The sequence below is a fragment of the Camelus dromedarius genome, chromosome 2 (assembly GCF_036321535.1).
Source record: "Camelus dromedarius isolate mCamDro1 chromosome 2, mCamDro1.pat, whole genome shotgun sequence".
Taxonomy (NCBI): Eukaryota; Metazoa; Chordata; class Mammalia; order Artiodactyla; family Camelidae; genus Camelus; species Camelus dromedarius.
Window position 1 is genome coordinate 56,197,012 of NC_087437.1, and position 20,545 is coordinate 56,217,556.

The 20,545-nt window shown below is 41.6% G+C and overlaps 1 protein-coding gene across 1 annotated transcript; it reads right to left on the bottom strand.

The window, feature by feature from the left end:
- Window positions 1-290: 290 nt before the first annotated feature.
- CLDN1 (claudin 1) lies at window positions 291-16,096 on the bottom strand. Its single transcript, XM_010990106.3, has 4 exons — window positions 15,646-16,096; window positions 7,011-7,175; window positions 4,670-4,754; window positions 291-2,933 (listed from the first exon to the last, which is right to left on the bottom strand). Exons 1-4 carry the CDS (start codon window positions 15,866-15,868, stop codon window positions 2,771-2,773), a joined length of 636 nt encoding a protein of 211 aa, XP_010988408.2. The 5' UTR covers window positions 15,869-16,096; the 3' UTR covers window positions 291-2,770.
- Between the last annotated feature and the right edge of the window lie 4,449 nt (window positions 16,097-20,545).

Here is a 20,545-nt window from a genome sequence, read left to right on the forward strand (position 1 = left end):
TGGCTGTTTTTTCACTTAATTATTTACCATAGCATGTCCCCTTTCTATGGGTGAGGAAAATTAAGTAACTTCTCCTGAAATTCTCTTCTATCACCACCCTTGATGAAGAAGAAGCACAGTGTGAGAGAAATAGGGCATCCCGGTGGGTGGAGTCACTCAAATAGCTGACAGATGGCCCAGAGGCACCACAGCTCTTTCCCAGGGACGCACAGTGAGTCAGATGCTGTCCCAAGCCAACTTCTTTTCCAATCATGGCAATCGTTAAATAAATAATTTTAAAAAACCAAGGATTTATTTTATATTTTAAAAAAACAATTTATTGAAAAAAGAGTAATGCTTTATACAAATTCCCATTACAAAACCCCCAAGTATCTATTTGTCTGTTTCCAGGTATGTAGCAGAGTACAAAAATATCAAAATTAGATAAATTCTGGTGTAATAATCCTGTTGGCCACTTTGGACTATAGATTTCTTTTTAGAGTTTAGCAACTAGTAACCCCATGTATTTATATCTACCCATCATTAGGCTCTATGAATGTAGCAGAGGTTCTTTGAACTATACATTCTAGGAGCACAGACTTTTGGAAGATACACTGAAATTTATGAGGTTCAGATTCTATGATGCAGTCCTTTGGATAATTTCCCCATGTGGTTTCACTATGAATTACATTCCCCAACTCCCTTTTCTAGCAGTGCTAGCTGCCAGCTGATAGCAACACCTCCAGTGACATCACTTGAGAGATATCCACCTTGTTTACCCTTGTAAGTCATTATAATTCAAAAAAATCTTCCATTCTTCAGTTTGCCAACACTGACACTTCTGTTTTATCCATCACATCTGCAAAATTGTCCTAGGTCAAGTCTGCATTCCTAATAGGAGAAAAGCTTACCCACAAAAAGCATCAGGCCATTCTGACTGAAGAAAACTAACACTTTCTTAGAATCCTTTTCACTTAAAAGCTGAATTCCACTTTAGTGTCTCATCACTGGAAAGGATGGTTAAGGCAAGAAATCCATGTCTTAAAATTTCTCTCTTTTCAGTCATTTGAAAAGTAATCCCAAACCCATGCACTTGAATTCCTTAATTCTTTCCCCTAGTCCAATACCTCTCATCTTACAAAACCACATTCACATACATCCCATCTCCTGGGATCCCCACAACAGCCCTGTGAGGTAGGCAGGTCAGGAATACAATCCTCTTTTTATAAATGAAGCAATAAATCTAGGGCAACCAAGTGCCTTGCCCAAACTCACAGAGTAATTGATAGCACCAAGACTTAAATTAGGTCTCCAGACACTGAAGTCAACACCCTTTCCATTACATCATCTTGTTCAAGTGAAGGAGCATTTTCCACAGACCAGAAAACTAAGAGCAATTGTTAAAATGGGACAGAGCACCAACAACATGGTGGCCACAGCTGAGAGGAAGGACATGGACCTGTGGAGAAAAGAAGGTGCTGAACAACGTGAAAGCTCGCGTGTAGGTCTGGTTCAATGACTTCTTAACAGCCAATTTAGCAAATACAAATAGTACTTAGGCATATTTCATGTTCAAAGAATGAGCATAATATCAGCTAATTAATACTTACACCACTTTACCAGCTGGTTAAGTATCATTATTTCAATTTGACAGATGGGAAAAGAGGAGAAAGAGTAAATGACTCCCTTACAGAAACAGAGGGAATATCTGTCATCAGATTGTCACTGCAGATAGTCCAACACTCCATGCAGACAAGCAGGCTACCCGTCTCTGAGAAGAGGTAAAGTGTATGAGAAAGCAGTACAGTTGAGGAAGGAGGGGAAGAAAAAGGTAGTTTGGGAGGATATACAACTGGGAAAAAGTAGGCTCAAAAAAATTCAATCAATGAAATGGTGTTACAACACCTGGGAAAGCAGCACACAGCTCCTCAATGAGACAAATATTTTCAAAGCAAACAGGCATGTTCTAGGTCAGAGTACAGGGAGCGTGTGGGAAGGTCAACAGGAATATACCGTCTAGTCGCACAGAATGATTTGCTCCCAATGCTCTGATTTGTAAGAGATTCTTATAGACTTTAAGAATTAAATTATAGGCATATAAAATGTGTTGTCAGATTCAAGAGTTAAGCCCAACCTCACAAAAAATAAAGGCATGAAGAATGACCAATGACAAAGCAAATACTATAAGATCATAGTAAAAAAGGATATGTAAGTATATGAAAAGGGCACATATGAAGAATTGAAATAATTCATACTTGGTAAAGTAGGTCAGGTCTTCTGTGAAAGACACTAAAAGCTGGTGAAGGACGGTAAATGATATTTGACTTATTATCTATGTGTACATAAACAAAGAAGAGGAAAATATCATATAAACTACCTATTTAATCAATATAGAATTAAATATATTTTTATTTTTTAGATATATTTTAAGTATGCTGGTACCCACATAAGGAAAATAAGATTTTTCACCATCTAATTTTTTTATAGAAAAACATGTATATGTACATATCTATATATATTTAAGGAGCGCCCTCCTCCCACAACTGAGATGATTACTCAATGGGAAGCAGTGATACAAATGGAAAAGGCTTCCCTCCTGTATTGAGGAAAGGAGCTAAAATAAGAATAAGCCATTTTTAGTAATGGGTATTAAAAAAAAAATACGGTTTTTTAGTAACACCACAGTTCAGACTACAAGAGCCAAAAGTCTAAGCTCTTAATGTCAGTGACAATATTTCCATGTCCATTTCCTGTTTTTTCCCCCACAGAGTTGTCTCCGCTTGCTTCTGTGTCACACATAGTCTTTCCCACTGGAAGGCGCAGGTTTCGGGTAGGGCCGTGGCGTTGGGTAAGATGTTGTTTTCCGGGGACACGAGCAGCAAAGCAGGGCGCCTCCCAGGAGGGTGAGAGAAGCAGCAGCCCAGCCAGTGAAGAGAGCATGTCCAAATTCATACCTAGAAAGAAAAGATCATGCACACCTGTTTAATCAATGAATCACTGGAAGTGTTTCTAACATAATTAAGGAAAGAAATCAGTATCATACTTACTACATTTTCCCACTGCAAATAACTCCTCATTATCTCTTTAAGTTTTATGAAGTACTTTAAGGTTTTTGAACACACACACACACTTAAGAATGTTGACAATGTCGTCGTTGACAATTTGCAATAGTAGATCAGGCAACACGGCATGCAATAGCAGGTTAATTTCACAACTATTACACAACTAAAATGAAAGACTCTCCCACGTGTAGGAGACTTGTAAAGCATGTTCACATGTTTCAGAAGTCAGGCTTGGTCCTCGGATCCTAGGCTGACACTTAACAAGGCGTGCTATCACCAAGCAGCAGCCGTACTTTTTAAAGAAACTGCTACAGTGTGGTGGAGACTGTTAACGTTTGGGGTAGTTAATCCCAGGTACCTATAAACACTGAAATCTGAAATTTGTGGTTTTGTGCAGAAGACTTCTCAGCAGCCCACAGATTGTTCTAGATTAAGTTGACCCAGGCGGATGTATGAAGCCATACTTCTGGGGAGAAGACCTGCGATTGATGGTGGACAATAAGAAAAGAGAAGGGCTGGATCTGGAGTGAAAAGGCCTGGGTTTGAATCTTAAAGCAAATTCTCAAGTGCTGCAACAGTGGGCTGGGAACTCCACCTCTCAGCCTCAGTTACTGCTTCTCATAAAGCAGGATGATCCCATCCGTGTCACGGAACTGCTTTGGGGATCATGTGAGACAATGCAAACAAGTGTACAGCGCCTAGCAATTTGTACTGTGCTTTCATATCCATTACTGGTAAAATTTTAGCCTATTGACCTCCAGCAGTTTCTGCCCCTATGTGGTAAATCTTATGGGATGGGTTCCAACACAATCATCGCGGTACGTGTCCTCCTATGCGTGGGTGATCATCACAAAGAGAAACACACCTTCTCTCTCCAACCACTAGAGTTTTCATCCATTCATCTTAGCACTTAACAAACAATAATTACAGCCTAACATCCTGATCCTAAATGTAGTTATTAGCCTCTAAAGATGTGAATACAATGAGACAAGGAGCCTTGTTCTGATCAAACAGTGTCATTAAGTGAGAGCCCAGAGTCAGCTCTTTAACTTCCACAACTTGCAGTATTAAGAAGGAAGACTTTTGTAAAGTTAATTTTATGGTTGAGATGAAACACAGAATTTCAAAGTGGTAACTTATCATTTTCATAAATAGACTGTTTTCCATAAATAAGATTAATAAACTGTTAGAAATGAAGTGTTATTTATTAACCTCTACAGAAGATACTATTTTTTCGATCAATCATAAGCTGTGTTCAGTTACAAATAGTCACAATTAAGTATTATAAGTATCAGAATACACTTCAAAATGAAATTTCAAATATATTGGTATCTTTATTAATAATATTTTTTAAATATGGAAAAACATACATTTTGGCATACATTTGAAAAGCACACATCTTGGAACTTTTCTACCTTGAAGTTCATTTTGTCATTAATATAGGCTGTTAGAGCAAGTATCAAACTTAGTTTAACTGAGTTACAGGCCATTCAAATTATTTCAAATTTGACAGAAAATTGCATAAAATTCTGGATGGCAAATCTGGAAGCTATAGCACGACCCAGACTATGCAGAACATAACAAGGGTATCTTCTCAGAGAGCAAACTATACGCGTGAACAGCATTACCTGGCATTGACCGGGGTCATGGGGTCATAGAATTCCTGAACAATTCTATTGCCATACCACGCTGTGGCGACTAAAAAGGCCAGACCTAACAGAAATTCAAAACAAAAGACTGTTAATCACCATGGAATGTGGAGCATAAATATACGGCTCATTACATGTATAAGTATTTTACTAGAATTAACTCTCATCAATAGTCCTGACATTTTTAATTTAGTCCATTTTAATTCAGACGACTTTAGGGAGACTAGTGGTTCAGGCATGATTTATCCTAAATATTCTCTTAAGACAGACAAAATATTAGGTTGGAGTTAGGCATAGCTTATACTCTTCATGTCATCTTATTCACTTACAGTTCAAGGTCATCGGCATAAGTAACACTTTTTGGGGAACAGTTCAGCAGGTTCATGTCATTTAAGATCTCTCTCAAATACAGCGCTATACGTTAGTGCACTTGACTACTTTGGATAAAGTCGAAGTCCTTATTAGTATAGCCAGTCCCATAGAAAAGGGAAGATGAAAACTCTTCTACATTCTTCTTGGCCAAGACTCAAAATTTACACTTCTGAAGGATCAAATCAAAGTAAAGATTCCAAGGTAGCAGGAAGGAGCAGGACCTATCTCAGAGTGGGCCAGATCGCCTAAATTCCTACGGCCCACTGGCCAGACGTGCTAGGGGTTGCCTTGAGATTCGCTGACCACATCAGATCGACACAGACAGTACACTCCCAATTTCTCCTGCCTTTCATATTTCAGTAATAGAGAAACTGTATAGTCAAAGTAATCCAGTCTATCACTTATAAGAAGCATACAACACCTCAATTTTTCTTATCCAAAGAAACTAAATAATTCTTTTTATAGTAATTCTAAAAATTCATCAATTTAGACAGATTAAAAGTTTCTATGCTACCCCTCCTTCCCCCTTCCTCCCACAGAAAAGTGGTGCAATCTAATTGCCTCTAAATACTCGGGAGAAAACACTCCTGCTTTTGGCTGCTCAAATAGATCTTGAGAATGCTCTGGAACTTGTAACCCTCCCTCGCTAGGAAGTCCCAGAAACTGAAGTGGGAGTGATGGGTGAGACTTACAAGAGACAAGCAAAAGAAAGGGTCTACACAGTAACTTTTATTCATAGCCTTTGATGTAAAATCAAACTGTTGGGAATAAAATGCTATCCATGCTTTTCCTGATAGGAGCAATTTGAATAAACTAAAAGCCCGGTCATGTTAAACTAACCAAGACTTTAGCAAACCCACACGTACTCCTACATTACTGATGAGATCCACATACATGCTGGGAGCAGGACCCCTCCTAAGGTCTCTTGTTAAAAATAAAATGAGAGAAGAAAGTCTAATTCTAGTGGTAGAATTTTCTAGTGGTAGATTATATCATTGGTGTCATTTTCAAAAATAATAGACTACTATATATACTTTATATAGTATATATAATAGTCTATTTCAAAGTGATAGGCCACTACTTATAGTATATGACACATATGCTATAGCTAATACATAGTAATATAGCCTACTGCTTTATACACACACAATTTTACACCCACACTGTCTTATTTAATGTAAACCTCATTGTAAGGCTTTACAAACAAAGGCTCGATGTCTTCCTCCGGCTCTCATTTTCTCGAAGGTCACAGATCTTAACTCTTTAATCAACATGTGAATAAAACAATAAATACATAATGATTTTCTATGGAAGAGACAACCTCATTCTTTTATCAAGGTTTTTCTCAAGACCTTGTTGTATTATTTTCTTTCCGAACTCATTTACTTTCATTTCTTAGGATTCCAACGCTCCACCTCCACTCCAATTGGCATTTCTCTCCAATGATGGATAGGTGGCGGCATGTTTGTTCTGGAAACAGACCTGCCCACGTGGAATGATGTCCTCATCTTCCTCCAATAACCCCAGCCCCGTCCATTCTCCACACACCTGCATGGCTGACACATTCTTCATGTTCTCTCTCAGTATCCCCCATCTTTTCCACACGGTGTCTGCAGGGACACTATGGAAATTCTCTACATTATATAGAATTGCTCCTTAGTGTGTGCTAGGTAACAAATCTCACTCTTTGCCTGGAGAAACCGGTTCTAACAAACCAGTTGGTACCTGAAACTTCAGGGAATAGACCTGTCCATTATGGGCAGCAATCTCAAATTTTCGTGTAAAAGTCAACTGGACTTATGGTTTTCTGTCTTCAGATTTTAAAGGAATTGAATTAAATCGATCCAAGTGCAACAAATCCAGTGTAATCTAAGGAAACCAAAAACTAGATCTTAAACCATTCCAGAGAGAGTTTAATAAGGCCAATAGGGGACAGGACTGCTCTTACCTGAAATAAGAAATATCACGCCCCCAATGACAGCCATCCGCATCTTCTGCACCTCATCATCTTCCAGGCACTTCATACACTTCATGCCAACAGTGGCCACACAAATGGCTATCAGTCCCAGCAGGATGCCAATCACCATCAAGGCGCGGGTTGCTTGCAAAGTACCTGGCAGAAAACATTTTAGAATGTGTAAAAATCATGTCTAGACCAACAAGAGAAGAGTTGTAGAGGACCAAGCATATTTCAGTGTTGTATGGAAGAGAGACAAAGTAACTAGGAATCAAGAGATCCCAGTCCTAGTGATCTTTTTTTTTTTTTTTTTTTGCAGGTAATCAACATAGTTTCTTCTCCAGAGAAACAAACGCCTGAATGATGAGTAAGAATCCTTGCAGCTCTAGCACTTTGTGTTTTCAACATTCAGTTTAAAATCCTCTGACTAAATGATCACTGATCTAGTTGAGTAGGTTTAGCTGAACTAATACATTTTTAATCCTTAACAATGGAGTATTTTAAATTTGAAATAACAATCATGTGTGCCATCTTCAATGTTAAAACATTTATAATTAAAACAGTTTACAATATATCTTGGTAATAGTCAATAGCTTTATACTCCAGTCATCAAGCTGCAGAGAACCTGGGTGGGTGAAAACAGAAGACAAGAAATGAATTTCTGATACATTATCATGGCTGGATAAGGAACACTTGTATCTCCAGTGACGAGTGTGGGTTGGGGGATGTGCGTACTATTTCCTTAGAACAAAACAGAATACCGTTTAAGACGTTATTTTGGAACATAGTAGATTTATGTTCAGAGAGATCACCAGATTTAAAACTATTCAAACTGTCATGTTGTAAAACAGCAGAAAATAATTGAATGTAGTATTTCTCAGGATTCCACTAATTTTCAAATTCCCTGCTGTTGTCATTGGTGTACTAAGTCATGATTAAATAAATAGGGTCAGATTGAGAGCCTATGCCAGTAAAGTTCTTAAAAAAGTGAAAACCTGATACCATCCCTGTGGCATAAAGGCACAGACTTTCAAAGAAAAATGAGAAATAATAGTTGGATGAGTTTGATGATGTCCAGATTTATTTCCTCCTTCAAATGAAGATCATTATTTCATTGACAGTGCTAACACGTGACAAGCATTTTTGCATGTATAAATATTATTTACACTGCAAGCAAACATGCTATCTTGGGCAAGCTACTTATTATTCTTTGGGGCCATGCTTTTACTATGTAAAGTGTGAATGATGATATCTCTAACCAGGAAGTTTGAACAATTGACTTCCTGATGGTTTTCAAAAGGGGTGGATAAGATGGAGCTTCTATGTCTCACTATCTAATTTAGACCTAGGCTCAGCTTCAGTGTTTTCTAAGGTTGAAAACTTAGGTTACAAATCATAACTAACACTAAAGATTTTTAGAACATCATTCAATTTGAATTTGTTAATATTTCCACCCTTTCCATTGCCAGACAATCTGTGATAACACTTTCTGAGAAGTATCCAAGGCTTCTTTTACAGTAATTTGAGAGATATTTTGAAAGCCACAATAAATTTTTACTTGATTTAATTAAAAGGCAAACCACAGACACTCCCCTGCTCCCCTTACAGATCCACTTTCCCATAAATGTGCGTGGGCAAATGGGCACCTACCCATACACTCATCGTAAGATCCCAGGGTGGTACAAGAACTCCTGAATCAAAACACGGTGTCATGGACCATGGGGTTACCAGATATTACAGCTGCAAATAAGATTATTGTGAAACTTCTTCCTTGGAATCATAAACCACACTGGGACATCCAGAGGAAAGCCCCACGGTCTCCGTTGCTGTGGTGCCTCCTGCGTTCTGATTTACTAGCAGTTTTTGCAAAGACAATCATTACTTAGAAGGAAAATGAAAAACAAAATAATTTAGCTCTTAGACATAATGCAGGTTGCAGATTGGTCCTAAGTTCCACTCAGAAGGAAAGCATTTCAGGCAAAGGAACACTGGAAGAGGAGACGCTGAAGGTAACAAAGATAATCCATGTGACTGGAGGTAAGGGTGATCACTTGTCCGTTTGCCTGGGACTCTCTCAGTATTAAAACTATGAGTCCTGCCTCCTGAGAAGGCCCTCAATCCCGGACAAACTGGGGTCACTAATCACTCTACTAGAGGACGATAGGATGTGGAAAGTAAGAAGAGGTGGGTTTAGCAAGGTAGGCAGAAGGCATCTATCATGTAGGGCCTTGCAAGCTGGGGGTAGGGGTTTGGAATTTATTCTAAATGTAATCAGAAGTCATTGGAGACTCTTAAAGAAGGGGAGAGAGGATTTTTATGCTGTCTTCCTATGACAGCCCTTTAAATATATATAGCCTCTTACATCTCTCAACCACCTTCTGCTTTGTTTACCCATAAAGCTCACTTTTCCAACCCTTTATTCATCACTTTTTGTTGCTTTCTCTGTTGACCTCCAAGTTTTCCACTTTGTTGGAGTTGGAGGGCCCCAAACCAGACTCAGCTTCGATAATAATCTTTCTGATCTGTACTTCACGTAAGAACAGCAGGCCACCAGCCCAGCAGGTCTGAGCACTCCGATCGCAAGGAGTCTGCTGGCCTCAACCTCCTGAGTCAGCCGTGTGTAAAACCACGCGGGCAGGGAGCACACGCGGATCCACCCCTCTAGGGCTCCACCTGCACTCGCCTGGAGTGAGCTCACCCCGACAGTCCCCATCTCTAAGTGTGTTCCCCTTCCAGTGCTCAAAGGAAACACATTGAGTTCCATGCCATACCCATTTTACTCTTCCCACGATTTCTACAAAGTTTCTAAGGAGGAGGGAACAGATAATTTGATCTGTTGGCTACAAACTATAGTATGTTTTCTTTCTTTATGGGATAATGTATCATTTGCATAGTACACACAAAATAATGGGGCAAATGGGGGGAAAAACCCTATACTTAGGAATTATACAAACTATATAGAGCAAGGGGATCATGTTTCATTTTTAAAAATCTGATAAAGCAATAATTCTCTTCTGCAAAGCAATATTTTTTCATTTATATCCTGGCATCCATTGGCTTAGGAAATGTCTTACAAGTTTACAATACTAGATGGGGATCAAACACAAAGTCTCATCTTGCATCACTGGAACTATTTGGGTGAATTCTTAACTATAGTGATATGTGGAGGGAAAATGTAAAAATACAAAAAAAAAAAAAAAACAGGCTGAGAATCCTAACGGTATGAAAACTCACTAGTTGGGCATATATGTAACAGTGGATTGCAACTGCAAGTAAGCAAGTGTTGTGTTACAGTAACGAGAATTTAATGTGTGGATAGAATGTAAATTGCACAGTCTTAAGCTGGAACCAGATGAATCCTTCACATTAAGGTCTTACGGAAGCCTTCGAAGTCAGAGATCTAGAATATGTAATTGTGAGCTCCTTGATGACGTGGGCCAAGTACTTGTTCATGTTTCCAGCCACAGCACTAAGAACCATGCCTGGCAAGCTTCCTGGATTATTTGATCTGTGTTCCATGAATTTAAATTCGAGCAGGTTTTTTCCTTTAAAAAATTCTACTAATACGATAGGTAAAAATACTCTCTTGTGTTAAGCTTAATCTTTGAAATAATACTGAGAAACACCTGCCTAGGAAGCCTAAGAATAATAAAAATTTGCTACCTAAAACCAGACTTAGTTTAGATCATTAAAAGCTAGAAATTCACCTGGGGAGAAATCAAGTTCAGACTTTTAGTTGAACCCAATCTGTTTTTTCATTTTTTTCTAAAATCTTAAATTATGCATCTAATTTTATAAGATAAAATTTTCCAGGTAGAACAGTAATTGTCAGGGCAGATAAATTGAGAAATGTTTGAAAACTACAAAATATTTTAGACCAGAGAGATATAGCCTTCAGCTGTTAACTCTGAGCTGGTCTGATTGGATCAAATCCTAGAAGCAAATATGCTCCTTTCTGGCCCATTAATTTGCAGATACCTCTACAATATTATTACCACTGACTAAAATTGTCCGTGGAGAACATGGTTAGCAAACATTCAGAAAGTTACACTACTGTTTCTCATCATTACTCAGCAGTACAGCGAGAAGGCAGTCTTTTAATTATACTTAGCTAGAATGATAATCTTGAGATTAAAGACTCCCTAAGGAGTTCTTGCCACTTGCAACTTGAAAGTACAATTTGAAAACATTCTTACAAAGATCTCTACTTATAAGACAAGAAATGAGTTAGAAGTTACTGACCTACTCCAGTGAGGGTAATCAACATAAGTGTAGAAGGACAAGCATAGACAAGTCAGTGGATTGTTTTTTCTGAAGTTTTTTTTTTTTTTTTTCTGAAGTCTTACTATACAAGCAGCAGAATCGCCTTTAAATACCTGACACTGTTCAAGCCATTTACTAGCCACACTACTCCATCATTACCTTCTGGGCTCTGTATCACAAGCAAGGTCGATTTTAATTATATCTGCATCTTCACATAGTCCCTCTTTGCATCAGTAGTTGCTTAGTAAGTATTAGGCAAATAAATGGACTACCCACTGCATGACTAGAGCAAAAACCCTCTTTTTCTCCTCTGCATTTAAATGAGCTCATCACAGAGTGTCAGAACTATACTCTCAGCTTTTTCACTTATTAAATATTTCACTTTTACTCAAGTTCAAAGCTTCTCAAGAGTCCTCATTGTTAGTATTTCCATTTTATGGATGCATGAACTGGTGGCCACTGGGTGTGACCTCAGGACACCAGCGGAGTCGGTAACTGAAGTGTCGGGGATGAGGCAGGACTTAGCACTTTTCTGGATGTCCCGAGCAGTCTTGCTCTCGTCTTTTGTTTCCTAGAGGAACTGTCTCATGATTAAATGTTTTCTTCTTTGTTCCTTCTATGCTACTTACTCATCACTCCCATCAAGGAAACCTAAACTATGCCACTTGCCTGTTTTCCTTCCATCACTGGAGTTATAACAAAGAATGTTTGCACTGGAAGGAATCAACCTTGGCACCTTATCAATCATCTGAGCTGCATCCCGAGAAGCAAGGATAGGGCCTGGCTCATGCTTGTTGAATGGATGAATGAATCATGGATTCACCTCCCCAGTCCTCCCACTCTGCCCTATTTTGTAAGTGGGGAAACTACAGCCCAGAGAGACTGAGTGGCTCACCATGACACACATGGCTAGTTAGTGCAAAACCAGAGTAAGAACTGAGAACTTCTGATCTCAAGCCTGAGTTTGGGTTTTGACTTTCATCATTCCCAGAGTCAGAACTAATGCTTAAAACAGTTCTGAACACCAGTGGCCCCTTGAACACCCTTGGTTTAACAGGGAAGTGTAAGTGGGTGCCCTCCTCTCTGCCTATGCTTCAAAGACTGTACAAGTCAGTGATTTTTGTCTCTTTGAGTGAGCTGACATCATGGTGAGAGTGCTGGGAAACTTCACTGACAACCAGTACTCATTAAAGCACACCTACACACATGTGGATTCATGCAAAGCGAGTTGAACAGGCTAGAGGAGCTTACAAACAAATTACAGAATCCTAAGGTTAGATGAGACTTAGAGAGACTCTGGCTTAACCTCCCATTTGTCTGGGGCTTGGATTTTCCCTACAACATTCCTTCAGAATGCTTACTTATTTCTCTGCTTGTACACCTCCCACCATGCAACCCAATGTTTGGACAGCTCTAGCCATTAAAGTCAAGCCAGAAGAAGCAATTAACTAAGCACATAAAATAGGCACTAGCTTGCCAAAAGTTTGAGAACTGGATCAAAACAAGGCAAGACGTACAGTTTAATCAAGAAAAGTCTACTGCAACTCAGTCTGGCACTCTTTTTTGGATATTCCAACCAGCAGCTGCAGGAGTCATCAATGTCAATAAACATCACATACTTGGATAGAAGTGTCTTTATTGTCTCGGCCGTAGTAAAACCACAATAGACAGTTTCCCCAGGCAGTTCCTCCCTTGTATTTTCAAAAACTGCTCTGCAAGAACCACCTAAGAGAAGTTTATATTGGTGTCAGTACACTGCATCCCTTTAGACGCCCGTCATGTGCTTTTTTTTTAGCTGACATTAGTTAGAGCAGGGGAACAAGGGCTTTTAACACGGCTAGTGCTACAACCTTGACAAATCTTGGAAGCTCGGCCCTAAGTTGTCAAGTGGGCTCCACTGGCAAAGAGAACAAGACACAATTTCAAGAAACTTCTAACTAAGCTATTCACCTAAAAGTACTTTGTAGAATGCAGCCTTTTACAAGGAACAGTACTTATATGTACAGCTAATCCTATTCACCTCTAGATGTCACAGAACTAAACCAAAACCAACCAATGATTCACCTCTCTGGGTCTCTGCATCACGTGGGCGTGAGCACAGCTGTCCAGGTGGAGAAAGGGAGACAGGTAGGTTCTCTGGGCTCCATCCAAAGGCATCTAGTGAGTCACTGGCAGGTTGGGGAGGGTACATGTGAGTCAAGGCTCCCTCTTTTGGGAATCAGTTTTGAGAGGAGAGCCTCAGCCCCACCTTGGATGAACCCTGGCTTTAGCCAAAAAGAAAAGAAGAATTTGATTTGGAGTTAAAAAAATTCATCAAGAATAAATTTCCAAAATGTGTACGGGGGGAAAAGGGAGGTACTATTTAGTTATTCCACCACAGCTTTAAAAACTGTAAGAGCTATATTAACTAAAATTAAGTGAAAATAAAACATTTAACACATCATGAGTAGGGATGACCTGTCTGAGTATTTACAACATGGATCAGTCTGATTTCATCTGGTCATTTAAGGAAGTCAAAAGGACACCTATTTAAACATGTTGAAGATGAACTATTTAGCTCAGAGAAATCAGAGACCTCTCTGGAATTGCCCTTAGAACCATTTCCATCTGCCAGTCCCTCAATATGACACCCCAAACGCCTGACATAATTTTTACATCTATTTATCTTTCCACAGGGGGATTCAATGATTATATAAAGGAGAATGCCTAATATACTCCTTATATTTGGCATCAAGGAATCCTAACATGGGAACTTCGAAAAGCTGAAATGACAACGCTAAAAACCACCATGTGTACATTGACTAAGCAAATTCCACAGATACTCAAGAGGGTTCAACAGATTGCAACAGATTTAATAACTAAAGTGTGTGGCTTTTGACAAAACCACATGCAGGAAACAGACAAAGCAAGTGAAGTAAACCTGAGGGGTGACAACACTGCTCGCCGTCAGCACATAAAGGGGCTGCTGGGCGGCTTGTTCATCTAGGTGAAGACTAAGGAAGTTTTTTGTTGTTGTTGAAGTGGGGAGGTAATTAGGTTTATTTATAAGTATTTTATTTTATTTATTTTTTTCCTTTTTTTTTTTTTTTGGTTATTGGTGGAGGTACTGGGGATTGAACCCAGGACTTTGCACATGTTAGGCAGGCACTCTACCACTGAGCTATACCTTCCTCCCTAGGAAGCTTTTCTTCAAGTTAGTTCAAGAGCATGACAGACACAAGGTTCAGGACAACTAACGTAATAGCTCAAAGAAGATACTCTAGCCACGAATTGTTATTACTCAAGTAAGTGGGAATTTAATGAGTTTTTGACAAGACACTCAAAAGCTTTTATTTAAAAAAAAATAATAAAAGGAAAAAATGCCATCCTGTCATCCTTCTCCCCCCCATCCATCCTTAGGACTATTTCTTTCTATATAATCCTTTCCAACGTGACAGAGGTAAGCTAGCACCTGCCGCACAGAAACTCCTTTCCAGAAGAAAGAGACTTGAGAAGACCTGCCCTCTCTCTCCTGACCTCTGCACTCATCAGCTGAGGCATTTGTCTCCAGTGCTTTCACTCACCCCTTCATATTATGAAGGGAGGTCATCTAGAACTTTTCTTTCTTGTCATCCTTTTTTTACCTGCCACCAATCTTCACTTTCTAAAATAGCACTACACAGTCTGTCTCCTCTGAAAACCCCTGGCTTTAAAGCTAAACTCTTCTGGGGAATCTTAAGAGGCTTCTTCAAGGAGTCACAAAAGGAGATGTATAGGGGCCTCCCCCACACTTACTGGATCTTAAAATTCAAGAGAATCAAAAGATTCAGACTCAAGTGTGAGTTGAAGACACTAGGTTGGGAAATTCCATGTAGGAAGGTGAATTTTCCCTATGAAAACTGATAGTAAAGACAGAGTAAAAAACGTATCTAGTAACTTTGGGATTATCTATTTAATTTTACAAATTTGACAAGCTACCAAGCTCTGGACTTTCCAAGGCATAGCATAATCTCATCCCAACACTACAATTGACACAGAATCTTAGACTGTCCAAGGGAGGCCTAAGAGCTCAAGTTCAGGTTTGGCCTTCACTTGCTCACTTGTCACCCCATCCCCATGGACATGTCAGATGAAACCACACACCGAGGAGCCGAGCGTCACCCAGGGAGCTCGAGAAAACCTTAGGACTGGGCTGCCCTTTCCCCAAACCACGGTCCCCTCCGCTTCCTCGGGACAGAGCACACGATCAATAGACTTGATCCACGTAAGGTTTACAGCCATGTCATCACACAACGAATTGGCTGTTAGCCACTAGTCCCAAAGTGAAGCCACTGAGGGGTTGGGGTCCCTGGGTCACAGCCGTGGGAGTGGGGAATGCACTTACTGTGTAGATTCAGCAAGGAGTCGAAGACTTTGCACTGGATCTGCCCGGTGCTCTGCGACACGCAGGACATCCACAGTCCCTCGTAGATGGCCTGGGCTGTTACGATGTTGTCGCTGGCGTAGGAGTAAATCTTCCACTGGGGCAGCGCCGTGCTGACGATGGCGCCGATCCAGCCCAGGAAGGCCAGGATGAAGCCCAGCAGCTGCAGCCCCGCGTTGGCCATGGTTCGCTTGGCGCCCGCGCAGGCTCAGGGGCGGCAGGTGCACAGGGCGGAGTTGGCAGGTGCGCACGGAGGACTCCCGGGGATAGCGGAGCGGCGCCGAGGAAGTTATCGCGCGGAGCCCTGCTCCCTGCGCCGCCGCTGGAGAAACTCTGGGTCCGGGTCCGGGTCGGCACCAGAGTCGAGAGTCGAGAAGCTTTAGCTGCTCCCGGGCCAGGACTGAGATGCGGACCCGCTGGGCGCGGCGATTTAAAGCAGCTCCACCCCCTCGCCGGGCACGGCCCGGCTGCCTCAGAGCAGCGCCCCCTGGCGGCCTCAGGGCGGCTCCCCGGGAAGCGAGAGCGAGCGCGGGAGCCCGCTCCGGTCCACGCGCCGCGGCGGGAAGGTCCCGCCCGCGGCGGGGGAACAGCTGGGGGAGGATCAGGTCTGCAGAGTACCATTGTGCTCGCTTCCTCTCTCTCCTCCCTTCGCTCTTTCCTCCGTGAACCTTCCCAGGCTTTCCTTCATTCAGTCTACATTGATCCCCAAATTACTGTGTAAGGCTAAACACTAAAAATGCCTAAAGATGAAAACTCGAGCCCTCAAGAAACGCACGGTTTCATTTTCAACTTTTTTTCACCATCTGATTAAAAGGTATTTCCTACCTCTGTCCACTCTTCTTCCCTCCCTCACACATACTTCCCTCCCGGTTTCCCGCCCCGTTTCTCCTTTTTCCTCCCTCTGTCCCCTTCTTCCCTTCAGGGTCTCTGGTAGAATCATATATTTTTGCCAGGGCTGTAAAAAATCTTTACACTTTATAGATTAAGGGAACTGAGACCCAGAGAGTAAACACGATTTTCATAAGATCACACAGCAGGTTAATAGCATGTCCAGTATTTGGTTCTCAGTCTACTTTGCTTCCTACTACATCTCAGCTTGACTGAAATCTATGTCTTTTAATCTATTATCATCCTTATGAAAATGCAGCCTACCCTCACCCACCCCTACACCCACTCCTACACACACACACACAGACACACACACACACATCCCAGCCTCTTCCCCACAGCAGTTTGTCTTAAAGCAGTGATTCATTCTCAGAGAGACCTGGCCAGTGGGCCCCACACACCCCTAAAAGGGTGTTACAAATGAATTATTAGATGCTATTCATCAAATGTGACAACATCTAAAAAGCACCGCTGCTCCCCACCCCCCCCACCAAGTAGAAAGGGGCCTGGGCCAGATTTAGGAAGTCCAGTTTCTGGCTGTTTTTGCAGTGTCTGGCTTTGGCCAGGTTTTGGTCTAGTTCACTTTTTAGTTTCCCTCTATGCGTCTCTAGAGCTTCCTTCTTTGTAGTTACTCAGAAATTTACCTTAGGGATTGCGGTTTGGAATAATTAAAATGTTTTCCCAACTGCTTTGTGTGTGTGGTGTGAGTGTGGTGGGAGGAGAGGCTTCTATGGTTTTATTAAAAAAGAACCACCTCAGAGGCAGAAGTGAACATGCTAAGGAAAAACCAAGATATGCTCCAATGTTTACTATGGCAGCTGCCAGTTTGTAACAAGGAGAGAACAGTAAAAGAAAAGAAAGAAAAGAAAAGAAAAGAAAAGAAAAGAAAAGAAAAGAAAAGAAAAGAAAAGAAAAGGAAAGGAAAGGAAAGGAAAGGAAAGGAAAGGAAAGGAAAGGAAAGGAAAGGAAAGGAAAGAAAAGAAAAGAAAAGAAAAGAAAAGAAAAGAAAAGAAAAGAAAAGAAAAGAAAAAAAGTTCAGGGTGTGAGTGAGTGGAGTGAAAGAACTCTACCATTAAAGGGATGTTGGTAAAGGAGGAGGCCCTGCACCTGATGGGGCAGAGGGTGTAAGGGAGTCTCTGTACCTTCTGTTCAGTTTTCCTGTGAACTTAAAACTGCCCTGAATAAAGTTACAAAGAAGCAAAAAAACAACACCCCCCCCCAAACCCGACCACCCACTCTTCCGCCTGGCTATCTCCAGATACCTTTTGAAGGTTTAAATCCAAAGGATAGGTCTGCATGGAGATTTGGAGATGAGCGATGAAGAGGGTCATACATGAACTGATTGATGAGATTTACTTTGGTGTAAGCAAGGTTAAAACAAGGGGGTGCCATCCCTTATCTGGAAGCCTCCCCCAGGAGGGGTCTCAGGCAGCTCTGGAGGTCAGGACCACACCCAGGATGAGTCCTCAGAGTCTGGACCCGCAGTTAGTAATCCTTTCTAAGTCCAGATGGATGTTCTGTGGCTCTGGATACATCTCCGTCCACACATGAAGATGAAGAGCTGTGGGTGTGTAAATAAATCACATCTGATTTATTTACACCCCAGGACTGTTGAGCTCAGAGGAGGCACCCAGAATCTGCTGTGGGACTAAACCACTACCATGTGAGGCAAACAGGTCTTATCTTTTTTGTTCCAGTCAGTTCCGAATTATAAATATTTTTAGATGTTTCTTGGTTGTTCAGATTGGTTTAATGAAGACAAGATTTGAGTTCAGTGAATACTTTTGGGCACAGGCCCTTTTAAGCTACATTACGACCTGTTTTTATCAATCTATTAACTCAGGGAGTTAGAGGGATGAACTCTGTGGTGAGTCTGGCCCCGTGTTTTTGTTTTTTCCCTTCCAGGTCTGTATGAGGTTGATTACCTCACCACCCACAGCGCCTCTGTACATGCTGTTTACGCCGCGGTGATCTCTGACATCCCAAATCCTGTCTGGTTTTCTGTCCTTCTCTCAGGGCAGAGAGGTGAGATAATGGCTTAGCAGAAATCCATCAGCTCAAAAGGAAAAACAACTTACAGACACTGGCCTTTAGTATATGAAGCATAAGTAAGAGAGGCAACAAGAAGTTTCTAGAAAGGCCATGATAGTGCATCACATGTCCTGGCCTGGTGAGGAGGAACATTAGCTGTGTAACTCAGCCAGATCTCTTCCTTTCTCTCTCTCAGCTTCCCTATCAATGAAAGTGAGGGGTCGACGTCTAAAAGGTCACCCTAGTGTAACGCTTTGTGATGCTGAGTAGTGATAACTGACGCTGGTGGGGACGTGCTGTCATCGCCAGGTGCTGAGCCCTGAGGTTTACATGCACCATCTCCTGGGTGAAGGCGACAGAGACACAGATGTCAGATCACCTACCCAGGATCGAATTTGGTAAACAGCAGCGCTGGGATTCCAGGCTATCCACTTTGACCCCGGAGCGCGTGCCTTTAAGCGCTGTCCTACGGGAGTGCGCTTGTGAACCAAATCTTCTGAGAATCTTTGGCTTTTGGGAATTAGGCACCCTATTCATGTGTTTCTCCCTCCAGGGAGATGTTCCGCACTGTGACTGCCCTCCCGCTCCTTCGTGTCCCGTCTCAGTCTCCTGGGGGCTGCAGAGTCATGCAGGGGTGGTGTTGCTGCCGAGGAAGCAAGTACGGGTGAAAAGAGCAAGCAGCCTGCTGGCTCCCTCCTATGTGACTGATGCTTGGGCTCAGCCACGATCCTGAGAACCAGGAATTAGTACAAGAGATCCACAGAGAGATGAAAGCAAAGGTGAGAATAAGAGCAGTAGAAGAGAGTATAGACAAAGAAACGGCGTCCCAAGGGGCAGCGTGGCAAATTCTCAGAAACGGTGAATGATGAGAGGACGGAGGGCTGGCGGAGGTAAATGTTGCACTGAGTGACGGTGCATGTTAATGCTGACTCTCCAGGGCTTCTCGGGTTGTCAAAGCAGAATGGACGAACACACCTCTAAGTGAACAATCAGCTGTGTCATTACTGAGGGCTTGAGAGAGGGATCGGAGTGCAAATGGCAAAACGGGACACGAATTCTGGTATTAGGTCATGAAAGTCACTAAAAAGCCATTGGTGCTTGCCTGTCATAACTGCTGCTTACAGTAGTCCCTTGAAGCTCTCTGGAGGTTTTGAGAAAGTCACGAGGTGCAAGTGGTTAAAAGCACGAACCTTTTGAATCTTGATTTTGTCACTCACTAGCAGAGTAACTCTGGAAAATGTATACAACATATTTGAACTTGAGAGTTTCCCTCTTTCAGATGAAAAAGTAAACGCTTACTTCATCGTGTTGTGATGATTAAGCAAGTTAACATGTGTGCACTACTTAGAACGTAATTAGTGTACAGTAAGTACATGAAATGGTGGTTATTATTATTTAAAGCAGAACAGATATATTTAATTTGCTAACCTTGCCATTTACAAATGATTCTCACATTTGTTCAGAAAGACTGTTTGTCTTGCCTTGATTCTTTTAGAATCCCACTTAGAGTCCTAGTTGAAGCACAGTGACGGGGTATCTAGTAGGCAGATATAATTTTGGGTTCAGAAATCGAAAAGGCAGCAATGAAAGGGATGCGAGCTTCAGATGAGATTTCTAGGCTCCACCTCCCAGCCCTGGAGAGTTTTGCTCTCGAGCCCTGTGTAGCGTCCTTGGCTGGGGCTAAAGGCTGAAGGGCTCTTTCTGAGAAGGGGTGAACCAAGAGCAGACAGAGGATGGAGATGTGGTACCAAACGACTGCAATCACATGGCTCTTCAGAGGGTTAGGTGGGAAAATCCTTAGTTCAAGGCTTGTATTAAGTCTCTGTCTTATGTGGACATAAATTTCCCCCTTAGGCCCTCCCCTCAGCTCCCTGCCTAACAGATCTATCTTTTCAGAAAAGAGGAAGAAAAAAAAAAAAAGATGGAATTTTGCCATAAAATC

Coding starts and splice junctions, on each gene's coding strand:
- CLDN1 (XM_010990106.3), bottom strand. CDS start 15,868: ATGGCCAACGCGGGGCTGCAGCTGCTGGGCTTCATCCTGGCCTTCCTG. Junction 4,755..7,010: donor CGTGATATTTCTTATTTCAG/GTAAGAGCAGTC, acceptor AATTTCTGTTAG/GTCTGGCCTTTTTAGTCGCC. Junction 2,934..4,669: donor ATGACCCCGGTCAATGCCAG/GTAATGCTGTTC, acceptor TTTTCTTTCTAG/GTATGAATTTGGACATGCTC.